Here is a 14,569-nt window from a genome sequence, read left to right as displayed (position 1 = left end):
CTCTAGAATGACTACCGGCAGTCACCCAGTTAATAAGTATTAGGGCGTGCTATGAAGTCATTGATTTTGTCGCCCTCTACAGCATGTACGACCTGCTTGTCAGTCCAGCAACATGTTGTGTGTGGCTTCCGCAGTAACACGCACACGACTGCAAGGTATACTGGGTGACACAGAGTACACTAATGGTTGTGATATAAACAATTTTAACACTCTTAATAATATGCGCCACGCTGTGAAGCCACACCAAACAAGATTGACAAACACATTTCGGGAGGACATCCTCCCAGTAACACAACATAAACGCAACACAAAAAATACCCAGAACCCTTTGTATCCATGACAATTCCTGACTATTTTATACACCCCGCTAGCAGCATACCCCGCAACCCCCCAACGCACCCTCTCCACCCCATGCGTCGGTAAGGTGGGCGGGGTTTGGGGCTCGGGGGTGTAAAATATATTCCGGTGTGTCACGGATACAAAGGATTCTGGGTATTTGTTGTGTTGCGTTTGTTGTGTTACTGTGAGGACGTTCTCCCGAAATGTGTTTGTCAATCTTGTTTGGTGTGGCTTCACAGCGTGGCGCATATTAGTAAGTGTTAAAGTTGTTTATATCACAACCATCAGTGTAACCTGTATCACCCAGTATGCCTTTCAATCTTGTGTGTGATTGCGGAAGCTGCACGCACAACATGTTGCCGGACTAACAATCGGTGTGTACATGTTGTTGAAGGTGTCAAAGGCAATGGCTTCACAGCACGGCCATACTATTGTCATCAGAATGAACGTCAATTGGATAATCGCGAGAACTTTAGCGGCTCCAATTGTCTTCGTTACTCTGTGAAACGGGTTTAGACAGCTCTGTGAGTGGTAAAGGTGGCCAACCTCTGATGTATTTCAGCGGGCGGATGCGTTTCTGATAAAATGTCGTTTCGGGTGGACGGCGGGTGGATGACGACTTAGGTGACGCGGTTGCGGATGATATAATTGCCTATCCGCGCATCTCTAGTGTGTAGTCAAGCATGTTTAGCTATTCCTCGTCCTGCAGGGATGATATTTGTAAGAACCGTACAATATTCGTCGCCATGGAGGTGAGAATTAGTGATTTAGACAGAGCTAAAACACTGCTGACTGTGGCTGGACGTTAGCCGCTCGCGAGCTAGCCATGTTTTAAAGCATTGATTGATTGATTGAAACTTTTATTAGTAGATTGCACAGTACAGTACATATTCCGTACAATTGACCACTAAATATTAACACCCGAATAAGTTTTTCAACTTGTTCAAGTCGGGGTCCAGCGATAGGCGGCAAAGTGATTGCCTACATAAAATAATAGACATCGAAAAAGTGAATGTCAGCAAAGTTGGAACGACCACATCAAGGTGTCGCCAAAGTATGCAAAGCCTGTAGAAATGTGCGTACGTGAAGTATTAAGTTGGCGTGAGCCACCGAATCTCTACTTTGCCATAAGGACATAACGCCAGGTGATTGTGCGTAAGCAAGTGTAATATGTGATCTCCAGACTGTGAGGCAGACGTGCTAACCCCTGACCACCATGCTGCCATGTCACTAACACACGTGTATTAGTGTTTGACTTCTCTCCATTGCAATGATCAGTTCCCAGAGGTAATCTCTCTGAACGTGGGCGGCACCTACTTCACCACCCGCCTGTCCACGCTGCGCCGCTACGACGACACCATGCTGGCCGCCATGTTCAGCGGGCGCCATCATATCCCGCGTGACGCCGAGGGGCGCTTCTTCATCGATCGGGACGGCGCATACTTTGGGTAAATAGTCCTCTGTGTTAGTGTGGCTGCCATATATGTATCATTCCACTTGTACAATGTGGAATTTGTGTATGTTGCCGCCCGGTGTGCAGCGGCTGACATAGTAAGTCAATCGCAGAGTGACCTCACAGTGTTCCCCGCCGTTATGGGGTTGTGGAAAGTCAGCGGAAACTGTCTGACAAGAAGGTGCCAATTGGAAATAACGGCCACAGACGCTGTTTCAGTCCCATCTACTGGGACATTGAACCTCATTACAGGCCAGCAGAGCTTTGCTGAGACCCTTGCAAGAGTAGAGCATTTCAATGTTTTCTGTGCTTGTGCGTGTGTGTGTGTGTGTGTGTGTGTGCATACATATATGCATATATATGTATGCATACATACTGTATACATATATATATATATATATATATATATATATATATATGTGTGTATGAATGTTTATGTATGTATAAGTATATATACATATGTATGTACAGTATGTATATACATATATATATGTGTGTGTGTATATATATATAGATAGATACAATGTGTGTATGTATTTGTGCGTATATGTATATGTGGGCAGCATGGTGGAACGGGTTAGTGCTTCTGCCTCACAATATGAAGATCCTAAGTAGTCCTGGGTTCAATCCCGGGCTCGGGATCTTTCTGTGTGGAGTTTGCTTGTTCTCCCCGTGAATGCGTGGGTTCCTTCCGGGTACTCGGGCTCCCTCCCACCTCCAAAGAAATGCACCTGGGGATAGGTTGATTGGCAACACTAAATTGGCCCTAGTATGTGTACGTGAGTGCTAATGTTGTCTGTCTATCTGTGTTGGCTCTGCGATGAAGTGGCGACTTGTCCAAGGTGTACCCCGCCTTCCGCCCGATTGTAACTGAGATAGGCACCAGCGTCCCCCGCCACCCCAAAAGGCAATAAGCGGTAGAAAATGGGTGGATGGAGACGTGTGTGAGTGTCTATATATATATATGTATATATATATATATATATATATATATGTGTATGTGTATATATATATGTGTGTATATATATATATATATATATATATATATATATATATATATATATATATATATATATATGTATATATGTATATATGTATATATGTATATATATATGTATATATATATATATATGTATATATATATATATGTATATATATATATATGTATATATGTATATATATATGTATATATATATATATATATATATATATATGTATATATATATATATGTATATATATATGTATGTATATATATATATATATATATATATATATATATATGTATATATATATATATATATATATATATATATATATGTATGTATATATATATATATATATATATGTATATATATATGTATGTATATATATATATATATATGTATATATATATGTATGTATGTAGCACAAAACACCGTGATGGATAGCTGTGCCCTATTGTTTACGGAAACCTGGCTAACGTCCTCAATCCCTGACGCTAGCATGGAGCTAACCGGTCACACAGCACACAGACAGGACAGAAACGCAGAGTCTTCCGGCAAGCGGCGTGGGGGTGGACTGCTAACCTACCTAAACAACAAGTGGACTTCTGATTCAAAGGTAGTTAACAGCCACTGTTCCCAAGATCTGGAATATTTTACAGTTAAATGCCGACCCTTCCATCTAGCCAGGGAGCACTCTGCTGTCCTGATCACAAACGTGTATATAGCTCCCGATGCTAACGCTAGCACGGCGCTAGCTCTGTTGCACGATACAATCAGTGCACAACAGAACAAATATCCCGACGGCATCCACATCATAGCGGGGGACTTTAATCATGTCGACCTGAAAAAAGTGCTCCCCAAACTTCACCAGCATGTGAAGTGTGCTACGAGGGGAGCTAACACACTGGACAAAGTCTATTCCAACATAAAAAAAAGGATATAGAGCCAAACAACTTCCCCAATTAGGCAAGTCTGACCACATATCCCTGCTCCTTTTGCAGCTTACACACCATAAGAAAAAGTGCTCCTATCACAATCAAACGGTCAAAACATGGCCGGAGGGAGCCATGGAACAGCTGCAGGACTGCTTTGATACAACAGACTGGTCAGTTTTTGAAAACCCAGACTTGGAGCAGTACACAGAAGCAGTCCTGGGTACATCAAACACTGCATAGACACTGTCACAGTGGACAAGCGCATCCGAGTCTACCCCAACAGGAAGCCCTGGATGACAAAAACAGTCCAGGGCTTACTCAAAGAGAGAGACAGCGCCTTCAAAGCGCAGGACCTGGCACTCTACAGTGCTGCCAAGAGCCAATCTGAAGAGAGGCATCAGAGAGGCAAAAGCCGAACACAGGAGGAAAATGGAAGCCCACCTGCAGAGCAGCAACACCAAGGAGGTATGAAAGGAATTAAAGACATGACCAACTTCAGACCCAGTAACCCTTCGGCTGACGGCGACGCCTCTCGAGCGGGGGAGTTAAACAGCTTCTTCGCCCGATTGAGAGAAAAACACCTGCAGCGGTCACAACCACTCCCACCCAACACCCACAGCAGCTTGCAACCCTTATACTGGAGGAGCATGAGGTGAGACGCACGCTGAAGGCAGTGAACCCGAGGAAGGCTACGGGCCCAGATGGAGTCCCGGGACAGTACTAAGAGACTGTGCAGACCAGCTGGCCGGAGTATTTACGAAGATCTTCACCCCAGTCCCTCTCCCAGGCCGTCATCCCATCATGCCTGAAGACCTCCACAATAATCCCGGTGCCGAAGAAGAACTCTGTCAGATGTCTGAATGACTACCGTCCAGTTGCACTTACACCTATAGCTTATGAAGTGCTTCGAGAAGCTGGTACGGACCCATATCACCTCAGTCCTCACTCAGAGCTAGACCCACACCAGTTTGCCTACAGAGCCAACAGGTCCACAGCCCTACACTCCTCCCTGGGTCACCTGGAGACGGGGGGAGCTACGTGCGGCTGCTTTTTGTGGATTATAGTTCGGGCAATTTAACACCATTATTCCTGATAGACTGGTGTCCAAACTGTCAGACCTGGTCTCTCGAACTCCATCTGCATGTGGATTAAGGACTTCTTATCCAACCGCCCCCAGAGGGTGCAGTTGGGTCGCCACATGTCATCAAGCCTGCACCTCAGTACCGGCTCTCCACCAAGGCTGCGTGCTGAGCCCCTTCTCTACTCCATCTACACATACGACTGCACACCTGCCCACTCTAGCAACTCCATCATCAAATTTGCGGATGACACCACTGTAGTGGGGCTCATCTCGGAGGAGACGAGGCTGCATATCGGGATGAGGTGGAGAAGCTGTCGGATTGGTGCAAAGTCAACAACCTGGCCCTGAACACCTCCAAGACCAAGGAACTGGTCATAGACTTCAGGAGGAAAAAAACGGACATCCTTCCCCCTGATCATCAGTGGTGGACTGTGTGGAGAGGTCTCCGACTTCTGCTCCCTGGAGTCCACCTGGCCGACGACCTATCCTGGAGCACCAACACCACGGCTACCATCAAGAAGGCACACCAGAGACTGCAATTCCTGAGAATACTCAGGAACAACCACCTCTCACAGGAACTGCTGGTGCTCCATTGAGAGCATCCTGACCTACTGCATCTGCGTGTGGTTCAGCAGCTGCACGGCCGCAGAGAGAACGGCGCTCCAGAGAGTCATAAAGACCGCCCAGAAGTTAATCGGATGCCCCCTCCCCCCCCCTAGCTGACCTGTACAGCTCCCGCTGTCTCAGGAAAGCACAGAGCATCCTGAAAGACCCATTCCACCCCGGGCACAGCCACCTGGAACTGCTACCCTCAGGCAGACGCTACAGGGTGCTAAAAGCGAGCACCAATAGACTAAAAAATAGCTTTTACCCAAGAGCCATAGTAGCACTAAACAGGCACTGAGTGAGCACAATATGTCCATCATGTCCTCATGTGTAATGTTTAAATGTTTTTTTCAATTTTTTCGGACTACAATGTGCAATAATGTTTTATGTATGTGTGTATATGTATTCATATGCATGCAGATATGCATCTGTGTGGATACATATACATATACATAGATACATCTGTCATCTCTATCTTTTTTTTTTTTACTATTTATACTACCATATTGTATATGCACCTTAGGAGGAGCTGCTCCAATTTCGTTGTTCTTTGAACCTGTTCATTGCAATAATGACAATAAAACTCTATTCTATTCTATTCTATTCTATATATGTGTATGTATATATATATATATATGTATATGTGTATGTATATATATATATATATATGTGTATGTATGTGTGTGTTTATATATATATATGTATATATATGTATATGTGTGTATATAATGTGTGTATTTAAGTAAGGGGTACTGTATTCCGGGGTGTCAACCACAGCTGCTGTTTGACTCGATAGTTATCCATTTTGATTTTATTCATCATAACTGCGCCTTCTTGTGTGCGGCAGTATCGCGACACTGAGGTCCTAGTTGGCAACGGAACTAAAGCATCTGCTGTCAAAATTGCACAAATACGAAGCTCCTCCTTATTCTGTGGTGTCTGTCTGCTATGAAAGGGACATCCTGAACTTCCTCCGTGAGGGCGAGCTGCCTCGCAGGGAGCGAGTGAGGGCGGTGCACAGGGAGGCGCAGTACTACTCCATCGGACCCCTGCTGGACCACTTGGAGGACGCTCAGCCGCTCACAGGGGAGAAGGTGCGGCAGGCCTTCCTCGACCTGCTGCCCTACTACAAAGGTAAATGGGTTATACTCGTATAGCACTTTTCTACCTTCAAGGTACTCAAAGCGTTTTGACACTACTTCCACATTCACCCATTCACACACTGATGGCGGGAGCTGCCATGCAAGGCCCTAACCAGGACCCATCAGGAGCAAGGGTGAAGTGTCTTGCTCAAGGACACAATGGGCGTGACTAGGTTGGTAGAAGCTGGGGATCGAACCAGGAACCCCCAGGTTGCTGGCACGGCCGCTGGCACGGCCACTCTCCCAACCGTGCCACGCCGTCCCCAAATGTGATGATGTCATCCGCAAGGCACACTTCCTGTAGGCTCTTTTTTTCCCAAGACATTTTGATCATCCACCATACTTGCCAACCTTGAGACCTCCGATTTCGGGGGGCGGTCCGTGGTTAAGAGGGAAGGAGTATATTTACCGCTAGATTCACCAAGTTAAGTATTTCATATATATAAGAAATACTTGACCTTCAGTGAATTCTAGCTATCTATATATATATATGTATATATATATATAAATAAATAAAATACTTGAATTTCAGCATTCATTTATTTACACATTTACGCACACATAACACTCATCTACTCAGTGTTGAGTTAAGGGTTGAATTTTCCATCATTGTTTTACTAACCATATGCATGTACAGTAGATTGCAGTATTGTCCTGTTTTAAGAGTGTCACTACATTGCTGTTTGGCAGACGAACTGATTTACGGTAGACGAAAACAGACTGCTGTTGTTGTGTGTTGTTTTACTGCACTGGGAGGACGTTAATGAAACTGCCTAATAATAAACCCACATAAGAAACCAAAAACTCGCCCTCGATCATTCTACAGTTATAACGTCATTGGGCAGACACGCTCTTTATACACGTCACTCAGGCCACCCCCCTCCAGCTCCGCCTGAAATTCGGGAGATGCGCTGAATTTCGTAAGTCGTCCGGTTAATCCGGGAGGGTTGCGAGTATGTCATCCACACATAAAGCCAAGGGTGTCCAAACTTTTCTAGCAGAAGCCACGTTAAAAAAAAATAAATTGAAGGATGCGGTGGCCACTTAGATAAATTTGGTATATTAATGACGTTAAAACCAATCATGTCAATCAACACATGCTTAACTATCAGTACTACTGGTCACTAGACGAGACCAAATTAATCAGTATCATGGCCACTGATTGGCTCAACTTCAGGCAGCAATACTAACATTAGCATGCTAACTCTTTTTAGCCATTTTTGCTGCCGAACGCCTCAGACTCTTATAGTTTGGTACTTGACACATGCTAACTGTTTTTTTTCTTTTTGGCAGTAATATTGGCCAATAGACTTGACCAAAACAATCAGTATCATGGCCACTGATTGGCTCAACTTCAGGCAGCAATACTAACATTAGCATGCTAACTCTTTTTAGCCATTCTTGCTGCAGAACGCCTCAGACTCTTATAGTTTGGTACTTGACACATGCTAAATGTTTTTTCCTTTTTTGCAGTAATATTGGCCAATAGACAAGACCAAAACAATCAGTATCATGGCTACTGATTGGCTCAACTTCAGGCAGCAATACTAACATTAGCATGCTAAAACTTTTTTAGCCAATTTAGCTGCCGAACGCCCCAGACTCTTATAGTTTGGTACTTGACACATGCTAACTGTTTTTTTTTTGGCAGTAATATTGGCCAATAGACAAGACCAAAACCATCAGTATCATGGCTACTGATTGGCTCAACTTCAGGCAGCAATACTAACATTAGCATGCTAAAAATTTTTTTGCCAATTTAGCTGCCGAACGCCCCAGACTCTTATAGTTTGGTACTTGACACATGCTAACTGTTTTTTTTTTGGCAGTAATATTGGCCAATAGACAAGACCAAAACCATCAGTATCATGGCCACTGATTGACTCAACTTCAGGCAGCAATACTAACATTAGCATGTAAAAATGTTTTGCCAATTGAGCTGCCGAACGCCCCAGATTCTTATAACTTGGTACTTGACACATGTTAACTTTTTTTTTGGGCAGTAATATTGGCCAATAGACAAGACCAAAACAATCAGTATCATGGCCACTGATTGGCTCAACTTCAGGTAGCAATACTAACATTAGCATGCTAACTTTTTTTAGCCAATTTTGCTGCCTAATGCCCCAGACTCTTACAGTTTGGTACTTGACTAACTGTTTTTTTTTTTTTTGGGCAATTTTGCAGCAAAACACCTCAGAGGCAGAACTTGGTACTTGACACATGTTAACTGATAGCATGCTATCAATAGCATTCTAGCAAACCAATATTAGCATGCTAACTCTTTTTAGCCGATATTGCAGCCAAACACCTTGGACTCGTATAACTTGGCACTTGACACATGCTAACTGTTTGTTTTTTTGGGGCAATTTTGCAGCAGAACACCTCAGAGGCAGGACTTGGTAGTTGACAAATGTTAACTGATAACCTGTTAATGTTAGTGTTATGTTAGAATAATCTTATCTAAGTTATCACAAAAACTTTGTGTTTAAATGAGTTCCCGGCGAGAAGCATATGAAGGTCCAAATAAAAGGAGGAGGCGTGCAATCTTTTGGCAGAGCGTGATGACACTGTACAAGGGTACAAATGTCTACGTTTCTCCTCAAATTGAGCCAAATTGAATTATGTCTCTTTAAAGGCCTACTGAAATGAGATTGTCTTATTTAAACGGGGATAGCAGGTCCATTCTATGTGTCATACTTGATCATTTCGCGATATTGCCATATTTTTGCTGAAAGGATTTAGTAGAGAACATCGACGATAAAGTTCGCAACTTTTGTTCGCTAATAAAAAAGCATTACCTGTACCGGAAGTAGCAGACGATGTGCGCGTGACGTCACGGGTTGTAGGGCTCCTCACATCCTCACATTGTTTATAATCATAGCCACCAGCAGCAAGAGCGATTCGGACAGAGAAAGCTACGATTACCCCATTCATTTCAGCGAGGATGAATGATTCGTGGATGAGGAAAGTTAGAGTGAACCACTAGGGGAAAAAAAGGCGACGGCTCCCGGCAACGGCAGTGGGAGCGATTCAGATGTTATTAGACACATTTACTAGGATAATTCTGGAAAATCCCTTATCTACTTATTGTGTTAATATTGTTTTAGTGAGATTATAAAGTCATACCTGAAAGTCGGAGGGCTGCGGTGAACGCCAGTGTCTCTGAGAGAAGCCAATGGAGGAGCCAAGATCACAGCTGCCTTTTTGACAGCAGCAGGAGGAGGACGCTAACTCCGCACAAGTCTCCGGTAAGAGACGACTTAATATCACAATTTTCTCATCCAAAAACTTGCTGGTTGACATGTGGTAGAAAAACATGTTCGCTAAAGCTTCACAACAAACAAAGAAACACCGGCTGTGTTTTGGTTGCTAAAGGCAGCTGCAATCCACCGCTTTCCACCAACAGCATTCTTCTTTATAGTCTCCATTATTAATTGAACAAATTGCAAAAGATTCAGCAACACAGAAGTCCAAAATGCTGTGTAATTATGCGATGAAAAGAGACGAATTTTAGCCGTAAGTGGTGCTGGGCTAAAATATCCCCTCCAACCAAAAATGTCACAAACACGTGTCATCATTCCGCGACGTTTTCAACAGGAAACTCCGCGGGAAATTTCAAATTGTAATTTAGTAAACTAAAGCGGCCGTATTGGCATGTGTTGCAATGTTAATATTTCATCATTGATATATAAACTATCAGACTGTGTGGTGGGTAGTAGTGGCTTTCAGTAGGTCTTTAATTCTTTGCTTGTCTTGTTTAATAGATGTCATCAGTGTTTGAACATGCCAGTTCTAGCAAACTAAAGCATTCTGTTAGCATGCGTTCGCATTTAGGCTCCGCTTATGCATTTCAGCGGCTTGCACATTCCGATATTCACACGCAATCTCTCTCAAAATGGCATCTAGGTTGTTTTTATTTTGTCCTCAAAATGTGTTGCGGGCCAATTGAAAACAAGCTGACGGCCATAAATGGCCACCGAGCCGCACATTGGACACCCCTGCCTTAAACTCTTACGCAGTTTTGTCATCTGACAAGAAGTTTCGAGAAAATACGGTTATGTAACTGTAAAGACCTACTGAAAGCCACTACTACCGACCACGCAGTCTGATAGTTTATATATCAATGATGGAATATTAACATTGCAACACATGCCAATACGGCCGGTTTAGTTGACTTAATTGCAATTAAAAGTTTCCCGCGGAGTTTCTTGTTGAGAACGTCGCGGAATGATGACGCGTGACGTCACGGACTGTCAGGAAATATTAGCCAGTTACGGCTAAAAGTCGTCTCTTTTCGTAGCATAATTACACAGTAATTTGGAAATCTGTGTTGCTGAATCTTTTGGAATTTGTTCAATTAATAATGGAGACGTCAAAGAAGAATGCTGTTGGTGGAAAGCGGTGGATTGCAGCTGTCTTTTAGCACCGAGACACAGCCGGTGTTTCTTTGTTTTTAACACAGAACGGTCAAGCGAACATGTTTCTCTACGTACGTCATGGGTGTCAAACTCTGGCCCGCGGGCCAAATTTGGCTCGCCGTGTATTTTCATTTGGCCCTTGAGTTAATATCAAATTAACATTAGAGCTGGCCCACCGGTATTATACAGCCGCGGTGTCGCTGTAACAGCGCATTCACCGCTAATACTTATACTAATGCAATGCAAGCTTGGTCAACAGCCATACAGGTCACACTGAGGGTGGCCGTATAAACAACTTTAACACTGTTACAGATAGGCGCCACACTGTGAACCAACACTAAACGAGAATGACAACCAAAATTCGGGAGAACATCCGCACTGTAACACAACATAAACACAACAGAACAAATACACAGAACCCCTTGCAGCACTACCTCTTCCTGGACGCTACAATATAAAAATGTATTATTAGCCTGTGGGAAAAGTTTATTTTGATATTTACCTGAGAAGGCTGCAAATAGAAAAGAGGCATTCAATTTCTATTGAAATTTGATTTGATATGCCGTTGCTATTTTTAAATTATTAGTATTATTTGAAACTCGATTTTGCATGTCACTATAAAGTTATATAAGCCTTGCTTGTTCAATATTCAATGCAAAACTTGTTTGGGTCCCTATTAAACGGTTAATTTGTTCAACCTTGCCCCGCGGCTTTGTTCAGTTTAAAATTTTGGCCCACTCTGTATTTGAGTTTGACACCCCTGCTCTACGTCAACCAGCATGTTTTTGGATGGGATAATTGTGATGTATATCTTACCGGAGACATCATTGGATTATTCGTCCTCCTGCAGTAGCTGTTTAAAAGGCATCTGTGAGCTTGGCTCCTCTGGTTTTCTCTAAGACACTACGTGTTCACCGCAGCCATCTGACCTTGAGGTATGTCACTATTAAAACAATAAGCAGATAAGGGATCTTCCAGAATTATCCCAGTAAATGTGTCTAATTACATCTGAAGCGCTCACACTTCCGGAGCCGTTGCTTTTCACTCTCTCCTTTGAGTCACACATTAAAAGCGTTACTAAAACGGCCTTCTTTCATCTCCGTAATATCGCTAAAATTCGCTCCATTTTGTCCACTAAAGACGCTGAGATCATTATCCATGCGTTTGTTACGTCTCGCCTCGACTACTGTAACGTGTTATTTTCGGGTCTCCCCATGTCTAGCATTAAAAGATTACAGTTGGTACAAAATGCGGCTGCTAGACTTTTGACAAGAACAAGAAAGTTTGATCACATTACGCCTGTACTGGCTCACCTGCACTGGCTTCCTGTGCACTTAAGATGTGACTTTAAGGTTTTACTACTTACGTATAAAATACTACACGGTCTAGCTCCATCCTATCTTGCCGATTGTATTGTACCGTATGTCCCGGCAAGGAATCTGCGTTCAAAGGACTCCGGCTTATTAGTGATTCCCAAAGCCCAAAAAAAGTCTGCGGGCTATAGAGCGTTTTCATTTCGGGCTCCAGTACTCTGGAATGCCCTCCCGGTAACAGTTCGAGATGCCACCTCAGTAGAAGCATTTAAGTCTTACCTTAAAACTCATTTGGATACTCTAGCCTTTAAATAGACTCCCTTTTTAGACCAGTTGATCTGCCGTTTCTTTTCTTTTTCTCCTATGTCCCACTCTCCCTTGTGGAGGGGGTCCGGTCCGATCCAGTGGCCATGTACTGCTTGCCTGTGTATCGGCCGGGGACATCTCTGCGCTGCAGATCCGCCTCCGCTTGGGATGGTTTCCTGCTGGCTCCGCTGTGAACGGGACTCTCGCTGCTGTGTTGGATCCGCTTTGGACTGGACTCGCGACCGTGTTGGATCCATTATGGATTGAACTTTCACAGTATCATGTTAGACCCGCTCGACATCCATTGCTTTCCTCCTCTCCAAGGTTCTCATAGTCATCATTGTCACCGACGTCCCACTGGGTGTGAGTTTTTCCTTGCCCTTATGTGGGCCTACCGAGGATGTCGTAGTGATTTGTGCAGCCCTTTGAGACACTGGTGATTTAGGGCTATATAAGTAAACATTGATTGATTGATTGATTATTTTTTTCTAGTCCTTCGCTATCAATATCCTCATCCACGAATCTTTCATCCTCGCTCAAAATAATGGGGAAATTGTCGTTTTCTCGGTCCGAATAGCTCTTGCTGTTGGAGGCTCCCATTAAAAACAATGTGAGGACGTGAGGAGCCCTCACCCTTGTGACGTCATCGTCTGCTACTTCCTGTAAAGGCAAGGCTTTTTTATCAGCACCAAAAGTTGCAAACTTTATTGTCGATGTTCTCTACTAAATCCTTTCAGCAAAAATATGGCAACATCTCGAAATGATCAAGTATGACACATAGAACAGACCTGCTATCCCCGTTTGAATAAGAAAATCTCATTTCAGTAGGCCTTTAATATTGAATGTTAAAGTCATGAATAACAGAAGAGGGTCCTAAATAAATCAGTTGTTTCTTCTCTCAGACAATCTGGAGCGCATCGTGGAGATCGCCAAGCTGAGGGCCATGCAGAAGAAAGCGCGCTTCGCCAAGCTGAAGGTGTGCGTCTACAAGGAGGAGATGCCCATCACGCCGTACGAGCGGCCGCTCTTCAACTCGCTGCGCTTCGAGCGCCCGGACGGCGAGGCCAAGCTCTTCGAGCACCACTGCGAAGTGGACGTGTCCTTCGGGCCCTGGGAGGCGGTGGCCGACGTCTACGACCTGCTGCACTGCATCGTGGGCGACCTGGCCGAGCGCGGCATCGCCGCCGAGCAGCAGTGCATCGGCGTGTGCGACAAGCACCTCATCAACCACTACTACTGCAAGAGACCCATCTACGAGTTCAAGATCACCTGGTGGTGACGCCGCAGTGTTACACTTTCAAAGTTGCCTATCTCCAACTTTCACCTGATTTTCTTCTCATTCCAGCACAGCCTTTTTTACCTCTGTTGTCCACAATACACTGCTGCTGGAGCCTATCCCAGCTGATTCTGAGGACAAGAGGCGGGGTTACACGCTGAACTGATGGCTAGTCAGCACAACACACACTCATATAATTTATATATTTATAAATCTATGTATGTATATATCTATTTATACATATGTAAGTGTATATATATACATGTATGTATGTACAAAACCCGTTTCCATATGAGTTGGGAAATTGTGTTAGATGTAAATATAAACGGAATACAATGATTTGCAAATCCTTTTCAGCCCATATTCAGTTGAATATGCTACAAAGACAAGATATTTGATGTTCAAACTCATAAACTTTATTTTTTTTTTGCAAACAATAATTAACTTAGAATTTTATGGCTGCAACACATGCCAACGTAGTTGGGAAAGGGCATGTTCACCACTGTGTTACATCACCTTTTCTTTTAACAACACTCAATAAAAATTTGGGAACTGAGGAAACTAATTGTTGAAGCTTTGAAAGTAGAATTCTTTCCCATTCTTGTTTTATGTAGAGCTTCAGTCGTTCAACAGTCCGGGGTCTCCGCTGTCATATTTTACGCTTCATAATGCGCCACACATTTTCGGGAGACAGGTCTGGACTGCAGGCGGGC

General features: G+C 43.7%; 1 protein-coding gene across 1 annotated transcript in view; it reads left to right on the top strand.

Annotated features, from left to right (window-relative positions):
• Positions 1–14,176, top strand: part of kctd7 (potassium channel tetramerization domain containing 7) — a 22,599-nt gene extending 8,423 nt beyond the window's left edge. The window contains exons 2-4 of the mRNA XM_061899075.1: positions 1,618–1,787; positions 6,354–6,532; positions 13,483–14,176. Of these exons, the coding sequence (XP_061755059.1) occupies positions 1,618–1,787; positions 6,354–6,532; positions 13,483–13,859 (726 nt within the window). The 3' untranslated portion in view covers positions 13,860–14,176. The remainder of the gene's footprint in view (positions 1–1,617; positions 1,788–6,353; positions 6,533–13,482) is intronic.
• Positions 14,177–14,569: the final 393 nt, after the last annotated feature.

The sequence above is a fragment of the Nerophis ophidion genome, linkage group LG04, assembly GCF_033978795.1.
Source record: "Nerophis ophidion isolate RoL-2023_Sa linkage group LG04, RoL_Noph_v1.0, whole genome shotgun sequence".
NCBI classification, from domain to species: Eukaryota; Metazoa; Chordata; class Actinopteri; order Syngnathiformes; family Syngnathidae; genus Nerophis; species Nerophis ophidion.
The sequence above is the reverse complement of the archived record's forward strand: the minus strand, read 5'-3'. Positions and strand labels throughout refer to the sequence as shown.